This window comes from Sinocyclocheilus anshuiensis, unplaced genomic scaffold (assembly GCF_001515605.1).
Source record: "Sinocyclocheilus anshuiensis isolate Anshui unplaced genomic scaffold, SAMN03320099.WGS_v1.1 scaffold2862, whole genome shotgun sequence".
NCBI classification, from domain to species: domain Eukaryota; kingdom Metazoa; phylum Chordata; class Actinopteri; order Cypriniformes; family Cyprinidae; genus Sinocyclocheilus; species Sinocyclocheilus anshuiensis.
In genome coordinates, this window is record NW_015542617.1 from 64,264 (window position 1) to 88,086 (window position 23,823).

The following is a 23,823-nucleotide window of genomic DNA, read 5'->3' on the forward strand; positions in this document are numbered from 1 at the left end:
TTGCCGTTTTGCGAATTATTCCTTTCTCGCATTGCCTGAAAAACCACCTCATGCAAGCGTAAATTTTTTTTTTTGCGATATATGGGCGTTTTTGCGAAATTGACGCGTTTCCATTAGGCGTATTTTCAATTCGCAATTTCAATTTGCGCAATTTGAAGGGTAATGGAAACGCGCCTACTGACCCACCACCAAACCATTCATGCTGAACAATGTTACAGGCAGCATAACGTTCTCCACGGCTTCTCCAGACCCTTTCAAGTCTGTCACATGTGCTCAGGGTGAACCTGCTGTCATCTGTGAAAAGCACAGGGCACCAGTGGCGGACCTGCCAATTCTGGTGTTCAATGGCAAATGTCAATCGTGCTCCACGGTGCCGGGCAGTGAGCACAGGGCCCACTAGAGGACGTTGGGCCCTCAGGCCACCCTCATGAAGTCTGTTTCTGATTGTTTGGTCAGAGACATTCACACCAGTGGCCTGCTGGAGGTCATTCTGTTGGGCTCTGGCAGTGCTCATCCTGCTCCTCCTTGCACAAAGTAGCAGATACCAGTCCTGCTGATGAGTTAAGGGCCTTCTACGTCCCTGTCCAGCTTTCCTAGAGTAACTGCCTGTCTCCTGGAATCTCCTCCAATCTCTTGAGACTGTGCTAGGAGACACAGCAAACCTTCTGGCAATGGCACGTATTGATGTGCCATCCTGGAGGAGTTGGACTGACTGTGCAACCTGATGTATCTATTGTTGTACAGTGCACAGCATAAATGAGTACACCCCCTCTGATTAAATATTTAAGGTTTATTTTCTTAATGATCACTAATATAATTCATGGAAAGATGGCAAAATTGAAACATATTAAACATATACTTAATAAAAACAACAAAATATATGCCAATATTTTCTGTAAGATAAGTAAATTAGCCAATTTTGTTTACATGAAGGATTGCAGAAATGAGTACACCCTAGATTTCATTCAGAAAATGTATAATATTATAGTACTTAGTATGTCCTCCAGAACTTAAAGTATACTGCTCTGACCCTTCTTGGCACTGAGTGTACAAGTTCATGATCAGGAAATTACTTGTCTTTAAAATTTTTGGTTCAATATACTTACCTGTTGATCACAAATAGCCTTAAACCTATACACTTTTTTTTTTGTTTGTTTTATTTAGTAACTTTCAGGAGGGTGTACTCATTTTTGCAACACAAAATTTTATTACTTTGATAAGAAAATCTTTTTTTTTGCAATGGTCGCTTTGTCGCATCAAGTGTAGACTAGGCTGTTGCGGCGCGGCGCGTCCGGTGTAGACACTGTGTGACAGTAATCAAAAACGGCCCATAAACAGCGCGGGAAGGTTATTCCTGACGAGACCATTCGGTAACAGAAACGTAGTGATCATCATGATATTAGAAAGATGCACTGAAGACGGACAGAAAGAGGAGAGAGAATAGTCGCGCAAGCAGATAAAATACTGTACCAGACAGAACAAATTCACTGTTTGAGATGCTCGAAATACTGGAAAAAACCCATAAATATTGAATTGGGGTGGGGATTATTATGAATGTATTTCTGAGGACAACTGTCTTCAGAAAAGTTTTGATGGCATTTTCTTTTCCTCTTACCTCTGTAAAATACATACAGTATTAAATGAGTGTATATAAGTGAGCACTGTGTACAGCAGTGGAAACGCTATATTGCTATTGCTGTTCTATAAGTGCCACCTGCTGTCAGAAAGTGAATTTGCCTTTTCATCAGAATCAGAAAGAGCTTTATTGCCAAGTGTGTTTACACACACAAGGAATTCGTCTTGGTGTCAGGAGCTTCCAGTACAGAAAGTAGCCTACAGACACAGTGCAGACATAGGCTACATATAATTAAGGTAATAAGACACTAATAATAAAGAGTAAAAATAAAATATTCATTCAGCCTCTGTTATCATCAGATGTTTTTGTTTTGTGCAGTTGCTTCATGTTGCAGATATTTTTGTTTGTTTGCTTAAGGTTAGTTTGAGCAGTAACAGAGCAAAATAAACAATTAATAAATGAAAAAAATTCAATAAATAAATAGGCAACGAGTATGGGAATCCGCCCATTTTAATGTAAAAAAAATCGCCAAATGGAGTCTGTCACGAAAAATTCTAATCAGTGCATCCTTTGTACATAGATCTGTAGAACAAGTGGGTTACATAACGGTATTTTGAAAAAAAAAAATGTTCTTGAAAAGAAAACAGGATGACTTTAAATAGCATAACTGTATAGTTGTGTTAGGATGAGCTGAGCAAGTCTTGCATATGTATTTCCTGGTTTGAGAGAGAGTTCCTGCTTAAAGAGGAAGTAATGGATAAAAAAAATATACATATTTATTCCATGGGCTGTCTGAATACTGGATTCTGATTGGCTGGTTGTTGTCAACTCTTCCCCGGGATTTTTATTAATGAAATAGCCTAGATACTAGATCGCTACATTACATTCCTCAGCAACGATGGTAAAAAGGCTGTTTTTGAAGTAATTGTTTGTAGAGAGAGACACGCAGCACGCAGGTATACACAACAGTCATCTCTCTCTCTCGCTCTCTCTCTCTCTCTCTCTCTCTCTCTCGATAATTAATTGAAATACATGATATAATTCATTCAAATAAATGTGATCTTTCCGTACTATTTCATCTTTGTGTTTGAATTGAAGCGGGCAGAATGCTTGAGCTAACGTGCCGTAACTGACGAAAATAACCCATTCTAATGTTTACCCATTCGGTCAAATGTTGCGCTGTAAAGAGCAATACTAGTTTTAACTTGTCTATAACTTGGCAAATGACCATGGAATAAGCGGGATAATCAACATATGCCTCTGCTTCGCGTCGGGCGGTTCTTTGCCTCCACGTCGTGCATTTAAAATCCTTTAATGCACGGCTAGCCGTTGATTATCCCTTACTTATATATATATATATATATATATATGTGTGTGTGTGTGTGTGTGTGTATGTATTTTATATATGTATTCCTATTTCTTTTTTATATATGTAATGTTCATTTTATTTTGTTTTGACTCTTGCTCATTGATTGAGAAAGATGTGTGTCAGAATGCTGTAGTTATGATATTGACTACTAGAGACTAACCAGTTAATCAGGAAAAGGCATTCTTTCTTGATAGCATTGCTATTTTCTTTAGACTTTATTTTTTGAGCGTCTTGCTATGCAGCTTTATGGTAAGTGGTCTGAGATATCGAGTATGAATATCCCGCATCAGACTCTGGATGGAGTGCAGCTTGCGTGTCAGATTGTGTGATGTCACTTCCTGTCTGTCCCATCAGGCGAATGAGAACAGTCTGCTGAGTGCGCAGCTGAAAGGATTCCCGCTGTTCCTGCACTCCAACCTGGGCCTGATGGACTGTACCGTCAACCCCAAATCCCCTCTGCTGCATGTCACACGAGCACGACAGGTCAGCTCATGCTTCAATGCTCATCCGGTCAAACTTTCCCAAGACTTCATGACCCCAAGTCCTATAAGTTGTTCTCTTTCTCACAGAATTTTTTTTCCTCTCCAAAACTTATGTTTTCAAAACATTACATTTTCAAAGCTTTTTTTGCCTTCAAAAACATTTTTCTCTTTTCAAAACGTTTTCCTCTCTTCAAAAATGTTTCTCTCTTCTGAACCTCTCTTCAAACACTTCTCTCTTCAAAAAATATTTTTTCTCTTCAAACACTTTTCCCCTTCTTCCAAAACGTATCTTTTCAAAACATTACATTTTCAAAGCTTTTTTTGCCTTCAAAAACTTTTTTCTCTTTTCAGCATTTTTTTTTTCTCTCTCCAAACACTTTATCTTAGCTTAAAAAAGGAAATTGTTTTTGGATAGAAATAAAAAATTTGGAGAGTAAAGAAAAATGTCTTTGGAGGGAAAAAAATCAGAGAGAAAAAAACTACTATCTACACAATTTTTTCACACCTTCATTTTTTTTTGATATTGTGGTTCATGGCTTCTGTAGAAACCTAACTCCCAAATAAAGCGTTTATTTTTCTCTGTATGTCTCAGGTGTTTAACGGTCCTCTCCCCGGGGACGACTGGACCGTCTTCCAGTCCAATCACTCCACCTATGAGCCGGTTCTGCTGGCTAAAACCCGTTCGGCCGAGAGCACTGGACTCATACACACGTCCGTGGTTCAGGATCTCGGGCTTCATGATGGGATCCAGAGGGTTTTGTTCGGACACAACCTCTCCTTCTGGCTTCACAAGCTGGTGTTTGTGGATGCGCTGTCCTTCCTCACCACTAAGAGACTGTCTCTGTCCCTCGAGCGCTTCATACTGGTGGACATCGATGATATATTTGTGGGAAAGGAAGGGACCAGGATGAAGGTGGCAGATGTGAAGGTGCGTTATAGAGATACACCGATTGCTTTTGGATTTTTGCCACGGTTATGTAAAGAAACTGTGCAAAGTAAAGAAACTATGGGGAAATAGAGCTAATGTGATTGGGAAATCACAAGATTTTTATTTATGTTTTGAATACAACACAAAAATATATATGTGGGAAAATCTCATGAAACGATATTTCACACCAAAGGGGAAAAATAAGAAATTATGTATAAAGATAATTAAGCTTGTTTTTAGGGCCATTTTGATGACAAACTTATTGTCAATATTGTGATGCATCCAGGTATTTTATACTCATTATTACAGTAATTGGAGTCTAATGAGAATCATCACGGAAAATCATTGGTCTTTTTCGCTGTTTAAAGTTTACTGTCCCAGATTTTTATCAGCTGAAACCCTTTGAATGATGATAATTTATTGAAATCCCTGAGATCTTAAGTTAATATTTCAAAATAATTTAAAAACAATACATTTGCATGTTCACAGTTCTCTGCTGTCGGTTAATAGTCACGTGGCATGCAGGATAACAAATACAATATTTAACTATTTTAGTTAAGTATTTTAATTTGAATTTTAATAATTTATTTGACATTAAAATATTAAATTATATAAATGATAAATAATCAATAAAATATATATTTTTTATTTTATTTTTATGTTTTTGTGCCACACTAATGCGTAATAGTGATGCAACTAACATGAAAATAATGCCACAATGCAAGAAAAATTCTTAAAAATGCTTAATATTCTTCGTGCTAAACATAATTTCTTATTTTTCTCCCCTTTAAATGTATTTAATTTTGAGGTGAAATGTGACCTGAACATATTTATGACAGATTTTATGAGATTCTGAACAAAAGATCAGCATAAAATCATCATTAAGGTCTGTAAAAGTAGTCCGTTTAACTTATTTGTGATCACTGCTGTGAGAATCGGACACAACTGTTAAAGGGGTCGTATGATGCGATTTCAAGTTTTCCTTTTTTCTTTGGAGCGTTACAAGCTGATTGTGCATAGATAAGATCCCTGAAGTTGCAAAGACTAAAGTCTCAAAACCAAAGAGATATTCTTTATCAAAGTTAAGACTCTGCCACACCCCCCTAAAACGGCTCGTTCTAACACGCCCCCACATATCTACGTCACTATGTGGAAATATTTGCATAATGCTGCCCAAATGTGCACGCAAAGAAAGAAGGCGTGGTTTCAGTAACCGCAGTTAGTGTTGAAGCAGCATGTCAGGGAGACGCTGTGTGTTTCAGTGCGAAGGCAAAAGCACTTCCAGAAGTAGATGCATTTAGGAATCTTTAAGATTACTTACAACAGAACAGCAATGCATTTTATGGACGACCGTTTCGTGAACCTAGGAGAGGAGGTAATTCTGACTTTGCTTTGACAATCTGGCGCTTCTCAATCAGCTACGGTTTTGTTATTAGTTTAAGTAATGATCTTTAAAAAAGCATCATATGACCCCTTTAATATTTTTCTGAACTTTCCCTTTAATCTCTCATGAAAATTTTTTCATTTGTGTCTGTTCAGATGGAAGCAGAAACTGCTGTAAAACTCCATCTGAAGCTCAGTGACGTGTGTGTGTGTGTGTACTTGTTTAACTATACTTGTGGTGGCCAAATGTCCTCACTTATATTGTGAAATAATATGACCCATTAGTGAGGACATTTGTGTGGTTCTCACTAGTTAAAAAAGCTTATAAATCGGCCAGACATTTATAAAGCCACACAAACGTGTGTGTGTGTTTGTTCACTTCAGGAAAGAAGAGTTTAATGAAATCGTTTCATTCACTTGCCACATAAACATGCTGTTTATAGTTGTGAGTGTGTGTTTGATGCATGTAGATGAATATGATGAAGCTCAGAGCAAATACACACAATCATATGAATCATGAAAACAAGCATCTGATGATGAACACAAACCACAGGAACAAAATAAAGACTTCAGACTGAGAGAAGAGATGTCCGACACATCTGATGAAATGATGGATTCTACTGTGAGTGTGTGTGTGTGTTTGCTATAGTTTATCTTCAGAAGTGAGAGAAATCTAACAAACTTTCCTTCACAGTCGCTTCCAGATGTCTTCATATGGAAATCACCATTTCATGTGTTCATGAATTATGTTTAGACGCGTGAATATCATTAATAATGTGTGTATCTTCTCAGGCGTTGGTTGAAACTCAGAATGAGCTGCGAAGGTCGATTCCAGGTTTCACTTTTAACCTGGGCTTCTCAGGGAAGTTCTTCCACGCAGGTGAGTGAAAACCACACAAGATCAGCTTTTGAGGAGTCTTGAATTTATGTAATTTTTAAGTATATACACCCATTTTATTTGAATTCAATATTTTTATATCAATATGTAAATCCATAATTAATTACAAAATGAATACTAAAACATTCCCTAATATATATATATGTATGTGTGTATGTGTGTGTGTGTGTGTGTGTGCGTGCATGCAATTTCAACTGTATTATTTCATATACGTATATGTATATTAATATGTATAGAATTATATATAATTTCATTTAGAAATAATTAAAAAAATTAAACACCTTTTTTAAATGCTACATATATATGAATAAATGTGTCAGGCACTGATGAGGAGGATCGGGGTGATGATCTGCTGCTGTCGTATGCTGATGAGTTCTGGTGGTTTCCTCACATGTGGAGTCACATGCAGCCGCACGGCTTCCATAACCAGAGTGTGTTAGCAGAGCAGATGATGCTGAACCGACGCTTCGCTGAGGTCAGACGCGCACACACACACACACACACACACACACACACACAGAGAGGTCTGGAGTGATGTTTCATCGGGTGTTTGTCTTGTAGGATCACTCCATCCCGACTCATCTGGGTTATGCGGTGGCTCCTCATCACTCCGTCAGACACACACACACACACACACACACACACACACACAGGTCTCGAGTGATGTTTCATCAGTGTTTGTCCTGTAGGATCACTCCATCCCGACTCACCTGGGTTACGCGGTGGCTCCTCATCACTCCGGTGTGTATCCCGTCCACATCCAGCTGTACGAGGCCTGGAAGCGTGTGTGGGACATCAGAGTGACCAGCACTGAGGAGTATCCACACCTCAAACCCGCTCGATTCAGACGTGGATTCATCCACCGTGGCATCAGGGTGAGTGTGTGTGTTTGGTTGAATAGCTTTTAAAATGATACTGTAACATAAGCCACTTTTTCACGGACTCACAATTGCATAAACATTTGTCACATTTTGTTCCCAAATGACAGTCTGATCTCTTAAATCAGTCATGAAGCACAACAGCAAGAGCGTTTACACTCTTATTGCTTATTTCTTACTGCTTATTCACCACAGTTGAATGAGTGATTAATAAATGAATATTTATCCTTTATCCACACAGGACAAATAACCTGAAAAGCATTTAAAGGAAAAAATATGATGGGTTTTCAAGTGCTCATCAATGTAAATAATTATTTTGTCATTTGTAAAATAATTATGAAATAATTGTTTTATCATTATTTTATAGTTAATAATTACTTTATTGAACATTTTATGAAACATTATTGCATGTATTTTATAATTATTATACAAAATATGAAACAATTATGAAATAATAAATAATGAAATAACTAACATAATTACCATAAAATAATTATAAAATAAAATTGAACTATTAAAATAACAAAATAATATAGAATAATATAGAATAACTATAAAATAGTTATGAAATAATATTACATTAAAAAAATTGGGTTTCCCAGTGCTTATCAGTGCAAATAGTTCTTTTGTAATAAATTTTTTAATAATTATGAAATAATATATATTATGAAATTGACAAATATAAAATATAAAAATGATATATTTCATAATTACTATTGGGTTTCCCAGTGCTTGGTGCAAATAGTTCTTTTGTAATAAATTTTTTAATAATTATGAAATAATATATATTATGAAATTGACAAATATAAAATATAAAAATGATATATTTCATAATTACTTTATAGTTAAAGTAATTATGATATAATATTAAATGTATAGTTTCATAAAAATATTATTTTGTAATTACTGTAAAAAATAATTATTGAATAATATTAAAATCTAAAATTAAAATAATGGATTTCCACTCTATTCATAACCAGTTATTCTACATAAATTCTGCTTAGAGCAATGCTTTTTATTGGAATAATATGATCATCACCTCGCACTCATGGTTTTGATTCAAATATTTTTCTAAAATAATAAATGCACCACATCCAATTGGACGGCTGCATCTGACTAACCGCAGCAGCTGAAATATTTTATATTGTAATGCATTCAGAGTTCAAATCAGATCAGCAGATCTCTCTCTTATATGGAAATCAATGACTTTCAGTCCATTCCCTATCATTTGTGAGACAGTGAAAAGGCAGCTTTAAAATCAGCACTCAAGACGCTGTTTGTCAGAGCTTTTGAGACACTATAAGAACAGAGACTCGGCCCGTAACAGTCAAAGCTGTTGATCTCACGCACAACCAACAGTTAACAATACGACCCCTGAATTAAGAGTGAAAACTGTCCCTCCGTCTCATTCCCTGTTTGATTTATCCTTTATTTCAGAAGCAGATTAATATTCCGCTTGCTCTCTTTCATCGATTCTCTAACGAGTTTGAGCTCCTGAGTTCAGTGTGAGATGTTATGAATATTACATTAGCTCACATCTATTTATTTCCAGAGAGACAGGCACTGTCCTGGAGCCCATGAGAAGAATGTGTGTGTGTGTGTGTGTGTGTGTGTGTGTTAGGCAGTGTGAAGGGAGAACTGATTGTGTGTGTGTGTGTGTGTGTGTGTGTTTTGCTCAGGTTTTGCCCAGGCAGACGTGCGGTCTGTTCACACACACCATCTTTCATAAGGAGTACCCCGGCGGGCCGCAGGAGCTGGAGCGGATCATTGACGGAGGGGAGCTGTTCCTCACTGTCCTGCTCAATCCCGTCAGTCCCTCTTTACCAACTCTATACATCAACTTACGCTGTGCTTATGATTGTACTGTCAGCTGGACTGGGAGATATAGCTATATAAATGATGATATTCTGTAAACATCTTAATATTTATATATTTGATTTATATATATATGACTTAAAACGCTCAGTGTAGCCAAGTAGATGTGTGTGCTTAAACATAAAATACAGTACAGATGTAGTTACAAAATAATCAAGACATGCTGAACTTCAGATATTTTTCCTCCTACCTTCATGAAAATGCAAGTAGGTAAACAGTGTTTCCTATTAATACTTTGTTGGTCTATAAATAATATATAATAATTATTAAACGATTAATAATTATAAATGATCAAAATAACTGAAATCATTATGCAGTTATAAAAATAACTATTTTAATATTTATATTTTGTCATTATGAAATTATCTAAAATATGAAATAATTATTACATGAAAAAATAACTGTAAAATAATTATGAAATATTACAAATAAAATAATTAAATAATTGTTTCAGGCTTTCTTATTATTTACCGGCTATTCAAAAGAACTTTGAAAATTCTTTCAAGATTTGAAGATTTGAAAAAAGTTGATGTTGTAATCAAGACATCTTTTTAATAAATGAACTCAAGGAAGAATAATATTTAATAATTCTATTGATATAGATCAATGAAACAAATATTAATAATCAACATTATTTACCTGTTTGTATTTTCACCAAAGGTACAAAGAGTGAATAATGAATTAATATTTATCCAGACAAAACAAATGACCTGCAAAACATTTGAAGGAAAACATCCAGAGCTTATCAATGTAATTAATTATTTTGTAATTGTAAAATAATTATTTTATAATGATGAAATAATGTAATGTAAAATGAATTCTGAATGAATGAATCATAAATTATACAATATTTTTATGCAATTATAAAAATAGCTGTTTTAATGGTTAATTTTATTGTAATTTTTTCATAATTATTTTATACTTTATATCATTTCATAATTATAAAATATAAAATAATTATGAAATAATAGTAAGCGTAAAACAATTACAAAATAATCGTTTCAGACTTATATTTATAATTGGCCATTCTACAGAAATTGTATTTCCAGTGAAATGGCTTTGATTGGCTGAAGTGTGGTGTTTCTCAGATTAGCATCTTCATGACGCACCTGTCGAACTACGGGAACGACTGCCTGGGTTTGTTCACCTTCAAACGGCTGCTCAACTTCCTGCTCACCTGGACTCACCTGAAACTACAGACGCTTCCTCCGCTGCAGCTCGGCAACAAATACTTCCAGCTGTTTCCGTCGGACGCCGAGCCGCTCTGGCAGGTCTGTGACGACGGCTATTTACTCAAAGTGTTGAGTTGAACTACAGGAACAAAATATAAATCTGCATTTGAAATCTGAATGAAATGCGTCATGATGTGATTAAAAGCTCTGAATCCAGCTTCACTGTGATTGGCTGCTGCTTACAGCTCATTTACATAAAGTCCAGCATTTCCCGACTCTTTCTCAGCTCTCGCTGTCAGTCTGCTTGTGACGCTTTCTCTCGTCTCGGTGAAATCTGTCAGCGGTGTGATCTTGTGTTTAGGACCCCTGTGAGGATAAAAGACACAAGGACATTTGGTCGAAAGAGAAAACCTGCGACCGTTTCCCAAAACTGCTGCTCATTGGCCCTCAGAAGACGGGTGAGGAGCAACAGCGCCACCTGACAGACGCATGCAGTACTGCACACACTCTTTACACTGCCAGATTACTTTAGACTTTATTGGCATGATTGTGTTTTAAAATATTGTCAAAGCGTACACCAAACAAGTGATGAGAAGAAAAAACTATTAAATTAATAATTAAAATGAACAGTTGAAACGGTGTTAAAATAAAGTGCTTAGTAATGAATTAGAAAAAAAATATTATATATTATAAAAATAGCTAAGAGATCTATTAAAAAAATCTAAAAAGAAATGAGATGAAATGACTGAAAGATTCATTTAGATGATACATTAATTTATGTCACTGTTATTATTTTAAATATATTTTAAATAAAACATTAAAAACATTTTATTAAAACTAAAAACAAAACAAAACAAAAAAGTATTGTTATTTAAACTTATTTTATTTCAGGTAGTTGCCAAAGAAACATTTTTCATTTTCATTTAGTTTAACTTTTAATTTTAGAAATATATATATATATATATATACAGTGGGTACGGAAAGTATTCAGACCCCCTTAAATTTTTCACTCTTTGTTATATTGCAGCCATTTGCTAAAATCATTTAAGTTAATTTTTTTTCCTCATTAATGTACACACAGCACCCCATATTGACAGAAAAACACAGAATCGTTGACATTTTTGCAGATTTATTAAAAAAGAAAAACTGAAATATCACATGGTCCTAAGTATTCAGACCCTTTGCTCAGTATTTAGTAGAAGCACCCTTTTGATCTAATACAGCCATGAGTCTTTTTGGGAAAGATGCAACAAGTTTTTCACACCTGGATTTGGGGATCCTCTGCCATTCCTCCTTGCAGATCCTCTCCAGTTCTGTCAGGTTGGATGGTAAACGTTGGTGGACAGCCATTTTTAGGTCTCTCCACAGATGCTCAATTGGGTTTAAGTCAGGGCTCTGGCTGGGCCATTCAAGAACAGTCACAGAGTTGTTGTGAAGCCACTCCTTCGTTATTTTAGCTGTGTGCTTCCGTACCCACTGTATATATATATATATATATATATAAAAATAAAAGTACTAAAATAACTAAGACTTAATAAAAAAAAGGTATATAGACATATTTAAAATAATTACAAAATAACAAAAACACAACAAAATTACTGAAATTTTAAACAGAACTTTAAACGGGAAATATCAAAATAAAATAAAATACTAAATATTTTTTTTTTTTTATCTAATTGTAAATATACTGTAATAACAGATTTTTTTATCAGATCAATGGTACATTTTCTCCATGTTTTTCTCAGGAGCGACGGCTCTCTATCTGTTTCTGGGGATGCATCCTGATCTGAGCAGTAATTACCCCAGTAAAGAGACGTTTGAGGAGATTCAGTTCTTCAGCGGTCACAATTATCAGCGGGGCATCGACTGGTGAGTGTCAGTGGAGCTGCAAACATCATAACGCTGCTTGTTTGCTTTTATTTCTCAGTTTTCTTAATCTCTCCTGCAGGTATATGGAGTATTTCCCCCTCCCGTCCAACAGCGGCTCTGATTATTATTTTGAGAAAAGTGCCAGTTATTTTGATTCAGATGTAGCTGCGGTCCGAGCCGCAGCGCTGCTGCCCAGAGCGAAAATCATCACGGTTCTGAGTGACCCTGTGGACAGAGCCTACGCCTGGTACCAGGTACATACTACACCATTTACATCTGACCAACTTACTTTCTTTATTAACAAAGCATTAAAGCAAACACACATTTTGTGGAGGCGCAAGTAAGAGACTTTGTAAAGAAAGCCTTTGTAAAGACAAAATGATTTATTAATGTACAGTACCATGACTTTACCACATTAACCATTAGGGTTGGGCGATGTCTACCAAATTGGCATCGGACGATGGCTGCAGTGAAACATCGTGATGGACGATGACATCGGGGGGCGGGCCGGGGTTAGGGGTGTGCCCGAAGCGTGAAACAAATAACGCGTTCTACGGAGCCACTAAAAGGTTAGCCGCGTACTAGCGCTCGAAACAGCGTCACACACGGTGGCCTAGAGTGAGCGGCGGCGGCCTATCCAGTGCTTGGCCAGCTATCCAGTGCGTTGTGATTGGCCTTCACGACATGGCGGCGGCACCACAATACTACAGCGAGAATAAAAGTTACGCCTTCTTTCTTTGCGTGAACATTTGGGCGGCGTTATGCAAATCTTACCACATAGTGACGTAGGTATGTGGGGGCATGTTAGAACGAGCCGTTTTAGGTAGGCGTGGCTGACTCTGAATTTTTATAAAGAATATCTCTTTGGATTTGAGACTTTGCAACTTTACAGATCTTCTTTATGCACCAAGAGCTTGTAACACTCCAAAGAGAAAGGAAAAATTTAATTCGCACCATATGACCCCTTTAATACACTTCCGGTGAAAAGTTTGAAATAATTTTCACCTTCTCTTCTGCTCACCAAAGCTCAAAAAATACAGTAAAAACAGTAATATTGGGAAATGTTATTTCCATGTAATTTAACTAATTTAGTTTTCTGTGTGAATACATTGTAAAATTTAATTTATTCCAGTGATGCCAAGCTGAATTTTCAGCATTATTACTCCAGAATATTAGAATGATTTCTGAAGGATCGTGTGACACTAAAGACTAAAGTAATGATGCTGAAAATTCAGCTTTGCATCAAAAAAGTTAATTACATTTTACAATGTATTCAAGTAGAAAACAGCTATTTTAAATAGTAATAAGATATATTTTTGATCAAATAAATGCAGCCTTGATGAGCAAAAGAGGCTTTTTTCAAAACCATAAAAAAAAATCTAGATTTAATAGTGACATGCAAACTAAGGTTAATAGTTGGCATGCAGAACCGTTTATAACGAATATCAGGAATTTTTGCAAGCTACAGGATGTTTTCATCTCCTTTCTACACTTTTTTTTTCCCCCAAATGATGTTTTGCAGGTTTGACCCCAAGAAAGGCTTCTGGTGTCACCTGCTGGACGGAGGAAAGACCACGTGTTTAGGGAAGAGTAAAGGACAGAGATACGCAGACATGGACATACAAGTAACTCTTTTCACTCATTGAATGTATTTATTGAGTTTATTGTAAGAAGAAGTAGAGGAAATGCACATTCACAGTCTGTCCCTCTTCATCAGTCTCAGGTGTTTTTGAGGAACTACTACAGAGATGCTAATATCCAGCTCTCTAAACTGCTGTACAAAACGGGTCAGGTTCTTCCCGGCTGGCTCAGAGAGGATCTGCTCAACATCAGGTAACAGAGGCTCTTGTTTGGCCAGTGCCACAAACATCTGGAGTGCCATGAGACTCTCGGATGGACGTACAGGAGGAGCAAACCACCTCTGACTGGAGCTTGTTCTTACCTAGATGAGTTTGAACTAAAAACTGACTTAGTGCTTTAAAACTCGCTGATACTAATTTTGTAATTATTTAAAGGACAGTATTTATGAGCTGACTCACATCTTTCCTGTTATTGACAGACTGTGCTGAACTAATATGAAGATCCTCAAACATATTGCTACTGAAACCTATACAGTTTTTTTTACTCAACAGATTTGATACATACTCAATATGATTTTATAAAGTCAAAAATCATGCCAACGAACTGTGACGTCTGATATGGACATTCGCATTTTGTAACTTGTTGTTTTTACATTTTTAGTTAGTTCTCTGTTGTTGTTTTTGTGTGCTCGGGATGGTTTTACATTTTCTAACGTGGACTTTTAAAGAAGTCGATTTAGTCACGCTTTAAACAGAGGACTTGCTTCTTCTGTGAAACTTTGTTGAGCTCAAAAAATGACAGAAAAGTCCTATCAAACAGTAGTGCACTAAATTCCATCTCTTCAGAATCAGAAACCATGTGATGCTCTATATGACAAACAGACTGAAATTTCAGTGATTTGTTGCATTTTATTCATGTTCATAATATAAAATATCTTTTGTGTTTCACGGAAGAATGCCATACAGGTTCGAGCAAAAAGTGTGAGAAAACCATTATTTTTGGTTGAATTATCCATTTAAAGTTGTATCTCATAAGCTAAATAATACGTAGTTAAATATTAGAGCTAAATAATAATGCATTTCTACTCTTAGCATGAATTTGAACTTGAATTTGAATTTGAATTTGATTTCATGAACATGAATTTACATATTTATTTTTTTCATAAAGGTCACCTGTCATTTGTGTTCACTAGAGCTGGTGTGAATTTCTGTCATGCATGAAGGTGAAATTATACGATATATTGAATATCGGGCGGATGTTGAAAAATAACTCATGTGACCTTTGGAAAACCCATCACTTGTAGTTTTATTACTACAGGGATTATTTGGTAGCACCCCAAAACCGTGATATTAACAGTTTCTATGGATTATTGATATGGTAATATGAATATATGTATGCAGATTGAAGCATCTCTTACTACATGATTCAGAAATTAATTCTCATGTTTTCTTCTTTGCCTGTGATCTGACCTGGTCAAACACATGCAGATTAGAGCAAAAATAAACCACACTGTTACTAATGCTGGAGATGTGTGTGTGTGTGTGTGTGTGTGTGTGTGTGTGTGTGTGTGTGTGTGTGTGTGTGTGTGTGATATTCTTCGATGTCGTGGTGTTGTTGCTATGGTTACACATTTCCTCATCTCTTAAGTGTTTTTATGAGTTTAATTACATTCATATTGTGTTTTGGTTCGAAAAGCTCCAGAGAATTTGAGATTATTAATGTGAGTTTCTCATGTAAGAAGCTTTTCTAGCGGACTTCTTGAAAGCATTTTGGGCAAGGACTTTTATTTGTTGGTTTTTAAAATACATTTCATGACACATTAGTGATGTATAAAAATGGTGTAGTGCATTTGTTCAAACACACGGTGGCAGCAGAAGCTTTCAATATTATGAGTTTTTGAGAGCTGAAACAATCCCGTATCTTAAAGGGGTCAGATGATGCGATTTCAATTTTTTCTTTCTCTTTGGAGTGTTACAAGCTCTTGCTGGTGGAAAACCTGTTTACAACAAAGTCATCGTTATAATGGTAACTATAAAGTTTAATAGTTATTATAATTCCATGACAATAGTAAAACTCACACCACAACTGTAATGATATCGTTGGAATCGCTTTCATAACGACTATTTCCAGCTGACTTGAAAGAGCGCGAAAATTTAAGCGGCAAATGACGTAACTGTGGCGCGCCCTTAGAATAAAAGGGACGTTAACGTTCCTTTGTGTGGACGCTAAAATAACTGTCGTTTTTGGTGTGATAAAAGCAGTTTTCTTTCTTTTTGACTTGAATTACTTAATGTTCCTGGTCTTTTTGTGAATGATTCATAAGTCAAAAAGTTTATTTTTTATAATCGTTCATCAAAATGTAATAACCAGCTCCACATATCAAACAACCTTCCTTTGCAGCTTTGTTTGGATCGTGCTAGTTTGTCGCTGGTCCAAGACGGCATTCAGTCTCAGGTAACCTTACAGTGACTGTACTAGTCAGAAGATTGTTTATTAGTTGTACAATTTCAGAAAGAAAATTTTCCCGGTAAGTTTGAATAATAAGTTGAGTTGGTGTTGGTCACATGTCATTGGGTGATTTTGAAGTGGTTTATGGTGGGTTACGGTGGTCTGAGCGTCACTGTAGACACTGGTAACGAGTTTCTCTAGAAACGTTGCTGGCTGGAATCAACATCTATATCACTTGATCTCCAAGATGAGGCTTCTAATGGGTGTCTGACACCAGAGATGGGCACAATTACATCAAAAAGAATTTAGTTACAAATTACAAATACTTGCTCATCAAATGTATTTCATTTAAAATACAAAATACTGGTGTGAGAAATGTATTTAATTCAAATACAAATAATTTGTCATTTGAAAATACAAACAATATTTACAAGCAGTCAAGCTCAAGAGACAGTGCCGTTACATTTAGATACACATATAAGAGACCGATAAGTGCTTTCCCCTCCTTGAACAACTTATAAAAAAAACATATTTCTAAACAACATATTCTTTAACCCTAACACTACACAATATATCCAATATATTGAACCATATTTCTTCTCATTTCTGTTTACTTGATTACCATCAAGCATTTCTACACTTTTTTTGTTTTTTGTTTATTGCTCCTTTATCGTTTCTTTGTAAGCATGTCAAAAATTAAGCAGTCCTGCAAAACTGAATTGTCATACCACCTAATCCTACTCGAGAGAATGACTCAAACTATTTTACTGTCAACAGTAAAGATTAACTCCTGAAAATGTTGATATTTAGCTGTTAAAGGGCTCTATGTAGAATACAGAAACCCTTGTTATTAGCGACACCTAATAATAATTAGTCTACAAGCTTTCATTTTTTAAGTTTCGTTACATGCGGTTCAGACATTGACAATAATATTTATTTTAATTTAATACTTGAAAAATGTCCCTTTGTCTATAGAAACAAGTAGCTGACTTTTGCCAAGCAAACTAACGTCACTTGTCAGCTAGCAAGTAAAGTTCTAGAGCAGCTTTTTCTTCTGTCCTGTAATAACATTCAGTGAGCAATATCTGATAGTATATATTTTAATACATATTTAGCCAGTTTGCACTGAGCACAAAACAGCTTCTTTAATTTTTTCGCAGTTTGAAGATGGAACCATGGACAAATTAAAGGTTTATTTCCCTCAAAAATGGAAATTCTGTCATTAATTACTCACCCTTGTGGCATTTCACACCCGTAAGACCTTCATTCCTCTTCCAACACAAATGGAGATCTTTTTGATGAAATCTGAGAGCTTTCCCTCCATAGGCTGCAACGCAACTTATACATTCAAAGCCCAGAACGGTAGGAAAGACACAATTAAAGTCACTCTATGTGACTTCAGTGTTTAACCTCAATTTTTTAAGTGACGTGAGTGCTTTGCACAATAAAACATAATTTGCAACTTTATGAAAATATTGATCTGCATTGTGTGTTCACGAGAGCAGTAAAACGCATTTGTGTTGTGTTCATGCCATAGAAGACTCGCGTCAACACAACGCACATGAGTAAGTGTTCAACATGTGGATAAATGTTTGGATAATAGTTTTGGAAATAAAGTGGTAAATTATGTTTTTGGTGCAAAAAAGCACTCACGTCACTTAATAAAATTGGATTACTTAATGATAAACTTAATGACATGGATTACTTGATGTCTTTCCAACCGTTCTGGACCTTGAATGTGTAAGTTGCATGACTGACTGTAGAGGGACAGAAAGCTCTCGGGATTTCATCAAAAATATCTTCATTTATGTTCCAGAAATGAAGAAAGGTCTTACAGGAGTGGAAAGACACGAGGATGAGTAATTAACAACAGATTTTTTTTTTTTTGGTGGGGGTGGGGGTTGGGGTTGTGAAAGAACACAATATACAAACCTGAAAAGTCCAGAAGCTTAGTATTGAGGAAGGGGCACATTCAGGACTGGTTCCGCTTCAGGATCAAAGACACCATAATCCCAACGGTCCTAGAGAGACCAGTGAAGAGCTTGGGGAAGTGGTATAGGGCAGACCTCAACGATAAGTGGGGTGTGAGGGAGATGATTATCCAAGTAGACACCTGGATGACATCCTTAGAGAAGAGCGGCCTACCCGGCAAATACAAGGCCTGGGGTTACCAGCATGGGGTACTTCCTAGGCTGCTCTGGCCTCTGCTTGTTTATGAGGTACCGGTCTCTACTGTCAAGGGATTGAAGAGGAAGATTAACACCTAAGGAGGTGGCTGGGTGTCCCAAAAAGCTTCTGTTCCATTGGCGTGTACAGCACAGGCATGCAGCTGCCAGTGACATCGGTGCTCGAGGAGTATAAAGCAACAAAGACATGCCAGGCCATGATGCTGCGAGACAGCAAGGACGAAAGAGTACGCCAGGCAGGCACTGTGGTCAGGACGGGTCATAAGTGGTCAGCCAGCAGAGAGAGCACTGACGGAGGCTAAGGATCGGCTGCAGCATGCCGACATCATTGGGACAGTAGCTCAGGGCAGGCTTGGACTGGGTTGCTTCACCAGAACGAGCTAGAACAAAGCTGACTCAAAGGAACGCCGCAGCATGATACAGAGGGAGGTCCGTAAGGCAGAGGAGGAAACCATGAAAAAACAGGGCAGCTGGACAAGGTGGGAGGGCGTACGAGAAAGGGCCCTGACATGGCAGGATATTTGGACCATGGAAGGATGCCGGATAAAGTTCTTGATGTGTTCTGTCTACGATGTTCTGCCTACTCCATCAAACCTCCATATTTGGGGGATGGCAGAGAGCCCCAGCTGCACATTATGTGGAAAGTAAGCCAACCTTGAACATGTCCTCTCAGCATGCCAGTCAAGTTTGGCAGATGGGAAATTCTGGTGGCGTCATGATAAGTTCCTGTCTCAGTTGGCGGATGGTGTGGAACAGGCAAAAAAAATAAGGTTAAACAACTTCCCGACGGGCACCATTTTATACAGTTCGTCAGGACAGCAGAGAGCACTGCAGCAGGACGGAGGAGTAGAGGGGTCCTGGCCTCAGCAAATGATTGGGACATGCGGGCAGACCTGAAGAAGCAGCTCAAATTCCCAGAGGAGATAGCACACACTAGCCTCAGACCGGATATTGTCCTCTGGTCTAGAGGCACCAAGCAGGTGGTGCTCGTAGAGTTAACAGTATCCTGGGAAGAAAGGATGGAGGAGGCCCATGTATCAAAATAGTTAATTACAAATTACATTTGATTTTTTTTGTCCAGCAAAATACAAAATACATATTTAGTAATTAAATATGTATTTCAAATACATTTAATTAAAATACTGCCCATCTCTTTCTGACACCACTTTATCAGGTTCATGTTCAGGTAATACATGTAATCCAAAGCTCCAATATAAACATGATGTTTAAAACTAATTTTAACCTAGAATTTTTAAGAAATGGAGTTAAAAACAGGAAAGGTTTTGCAGAGACATGTTCATTGCTATCAGCCAGTCAGATGTTAGTATTGAGCTCACAAAATGTTTAACCAATCACCATCTATGATTAAGGGGTTGAGGTATGGTTATGGTTCAATTTGATTGACGGGTATTTTTCCTCACAGTAAACGCTGATCCAACAACATATCTGTCTTTAAAAAAATCTTGGTCCTTATTTACAAAATATAGAGTAAACTTTATGTCAAATCATTCCATCATGCATGATCCACACTGAAGTTCGTATTTATTCTTTGGAGTCTCCAAGTATCAGTTACACACAAACATTGATAAAAAGCAACAACAAGAGTTTCTCAAGGCAAATGGTGAATGGTGGCTAGACAGCCTTTAAAAAAAAGTTTAAAAAAGTTTGAAGGTTATGTAGCTCTTGTGTGATTTGGTTCTTGACCAGAAAGATTGAGTGGAACTGAGCAGCCGTTTGAAGGACAGACAGATGTCAAGCAACATTAAATGTTTATTAAAGTTTGAATGACCACAGAAAATAATTTTTTTCCCCTTGTCTCAATTACCTTTCTCAATTTATAACTGAAGTTTAGTCGTATAACCAAATTAGCGGAGTCATTTGAACTCAATAAATAAATAGTTCAATCAAAAATGAAAATTTACTCACCTTCAAGCCACTGAGATGGAAATGAGTTTTTTTTCATCAGATTTAGCAAAAGTTAGCATTAAATCACTTGCTCACCAATTGATCTTCTGCAGTGAATGGGTGCCGTCAGAATGAGAATCCAAACAGCTCATAAAAACATCACAATAATCCACAAGTAATCCACACCACTCCAGTCCATCAATTAACCTCTTGTGAAGTGAAAAGCTGCATGTTTGTAAAAAACAAATGCGTTAAGATGTTTTTAACTTCAAACCGTTCCAGCTAAAATAAAAGCTATAATCCATAATAACGTTTCCTCCAGTAACAAAGTTGTCTTATCTGAATCAGGAGAGAAATATGCACAGATCAAGCAATGTTTACAAGCCAAAACAGTTTTAAACAAATACTATGTGATTGGATTTTGAGAGGACAACATCGCTATTAACAAACCATTAACTATGACTTTTGCCTTAATAAACTAAACCCCTAATTTGCTGCTTCTTAATAGTTAGTAAGGTGTTTGTAAAGTTTAGGTATTGGTAGGATTACCAATTAGGGATGTAGAATATGGTCATGCAGAATATGTGCTTTATAAGTATTAATAAACAGTCGTGATACTCTCGTGAATGGCAGCTGACTGACCCAGAAGAGAAGAAATCGTTGAATAAAGTTGATATTTTTGTTGTCTTTGCGCACAAAAAGTATTTCGTAGCTTCATAACATTACAGTTGAACCACTGATGTCACATGGACTATTTTATCGATGTCCTTACTACCTTTCTCAGCCCTGAATGTGTCAGTTGTGTTGCTGTCTATGGAGGGTCAGAAAGCTCTCGGATTTCATCAAAAATATCTTAATTTGTGGTAGCTCTTGTGTGATTTGGTTCTTGACCAGAAAGATTGAGTGGAACTGAGCAGCCGTTTGAAGGACAGACAGATGTCAAGCAACATTAAATGTTTATTAAAGTTTGAATGACCACAGAAAATAATTTTTTTCCCCTTGTCTCAATTACCTTTCTCAATTTATAACTGAAGTTTAGTCGTATAACCAAATTAGCGGAGTCATTTGAACTCAATAAATAAATAGTTCAATCAAAAATGAAAATTTACTCACCTTCAAGCCACTGAGATGGAAATGAGTTTTTTTTCATCAGATTTAGCAAAAGTTAGCATTAAATCACTTGCTCACCAATTGATCTTCTGCAGTGAATGGGTGCCGTCAGAATGAGAATCCAAACAGCTCATAAAAACATCACAATAATCCACAAGTAATCCACACCACTCCAGTCCATCAATTAACCTCTTGTGAAGTGAAAAGCTGCATGTTTGTAAAAAACAAATGCGTTAAGATGTTTTTAACTTCAAACCGTTCCAGCTAAAATAAAAGCTATAATCCATAATAACGTTTCCTCCAGTAACAAAGTTGTCTTATCTGAATCAGGAGAGAAATATGCACAGATCAAGCAATGTTTACAAGCCAAAACAGTTTTAAACAAATACTATGTGATTGGATTTTGAGAGGACAACAGGGGATGGACTTTGTTACCTGAGGAAGTGTTATTATGGATTATGGACTTGTATTTTAGCCAGAGGCGATAGTTTGAAATGAAAACATCTTGATAATAGATTTATATTTCTTACAAACATGCAGCTTTCGCTTCACCAAATGTTAACTGATGGACTGGAGTGGTGTGGATTATTGTGATGTTTTTATCAGCTGTTTGGACTCTCATTCTGACGGCACCCATTCACTGCAGAGGATCCATTGCTGAGCAAGTGATGGAATGCTACATTTCTCCAACATTTCTTTACAGTGTTCTTTAGTTCATGACTTTCATCTTTTATCTCCCTGCTTGTCCGTAAACAAACATGTTGCTAGGCAACAGGCCCCTGCAGTCGTGCTGGTGGTGGTTGTTAACGGAGGGTCTCGAGCCAGTATTGTTCCTGAAACGCTCCCCTCCCCCTGAACCAGGAGTCTGAAACACTCTTCTCCAGCGGGAGGAGGAGACACTGGCTTTATGAAGGCCACAGCACTTACGGGAACGAATAAAGAACACATTCCTACAGTCCATCCTAAAGGAATGTTTACACCATTCCCTTATAAACTTCTATTTTCTCATCTGGGTCTCGTCAAACGTTTGTTCTAAAAGAATGTTTCTCAACAACAACAAAAAATTGTCTTTAATGTCTCCTACACAGTAGTGACATTAAATGCTGGCTTTTGTTAAGATATTCAGATATTTCTCCTTAGGAAAAAATACTCTCCTCTAGAGTTTCAGGAGAATCTCATTATTGCCTCAAACTGCAGATTTGCAATCGAAAGTCAGAGATCTCAGTATGAACGTTTCTCATCAAATCATCTGAGCTGCTATTTAAATTAATTATGTGAACTTCCCTGCTAACAAAAATATGTTTTGCTAATGTTCCATTAAGTTATTCAAAATGTCCAGTTTTTTAAATGTTTTATTTTTGGAACATTAAGGGAGCGTTCCATATTATCATTTTGCGAACATAGTAGGAATGTTACTTTTGAACATTTTCTGAACATTCTGAAACAATTAGTAACATTTAAAAAATGTCTCTGAAAAAAGTAGCGTTATTCAAAAAAATTTTGAATATATATAATATATATATATATATATACGAACAAAGGTCTTACGGGTTTGGATGAGGGTGAGTAATTAATGGCAGGTTTTTCATTTTTGGGTGAACTGTCTCTTTAATAATAGGCATGCTAACAAGCAACTAGTTAATAGCGAGAATTGGTCACCATACTAAAGTGTTACAAAGACATTTTTTTTTAAATGTGCCTTTTAGAAAAAAAAATATACTGGTGTGCATCTTGATACAAATCAATGACAATGACAGATTTTAAGATATGTCAGTGCAATCAGTTAAACCTTGTCTGTGAAACCAGGCATAAATGTTTTAAAAACGTTTTTATTAGTTATGCGAACGTTAAGGGAATATTCCATTTGATTGCATTATGGGAATGTTACTTTTGAATGTTTTATGAACATTCTGAAACAAGTAGTGACATTTCAAAAAAGGTTAAAAAAAAAAACATTCCATGAGCCCTGTATGTTTTTATGCTGACATTAATAAAGACCAGATAACGCTGAGCAAACATTCTATTAACGTTGCTGTTCAGAACTTTGAGAGAACATTCTCCGTTAGCTGGGTGGTGACTCATTTGAGCCTCTTTTATTTTAAGAGAAACAACAGTGATACAAAAGTTCTCAGCTGTGTCTCATTGAGATTGTCCTGTGGTCAT

At 36.5% G+C, this 23,823-nt stretch overlaps 1 protein-coding gene across 1 annotated transcript in view; it reads left to right on the forward strand.

Moving 5' to 3' along the window:
- LOC107694492 (bifunctional heparan sulfate N-deacetylase/N-sulfotransferase 1-like) overlaps window positions 1-19,542 on the forward strand; it is a 37,822-nt gene extending 18,280 nt beyond the window's left edge. The window contains exons 3-14 of the mRNA XM_016494198.1: window positions 3,300-3,428; window positions 4,020-4,355; window positions 6,531-6,618; window positions 6,957-7,111; window positions 7,326-7,511; window positions 9,194-9,322; window positions 10,478-10,660; window positions 10,923-11,019; window positions 12,307-12,430; window positions 12,510-12,684; window positions 17,145-17,147; window positions 19,465-19,542. Of these exons, the coding sequence (XP_016349684.1) occupies window positions 3,300-3,428; window positions 4,020-4,355; window positions 6,531-6,618; window positions 6,957-7,111; window positions 7,326-7,511; window positions 9,194-9,322; window positions 10,478-10,660; window positions 10,923-11,019; window positions 12,307-12,430; window positions 12,510-12,684; window positions 17,145-17,147; window positions 19,465-19,542 (1,683 nt within the window). The remainder of the gene's footprint in view (window positions 1-3,299; window positions 3,429-4,019; window positions 4,356-6,530; window positions 6,619-6,956; window positions 7,112-7,325; window positions 7,512-9,193; window positions 9,323-10,477; window positions 10,661-10,922; window positions 11,020-12,306; window positions 12,431-12,509; window positions 12,685-17,144; window positions 17,148-19,464) is intronic.
- Window positions 19,543-23,823: the final 4,281 nt, after the last annotated feature.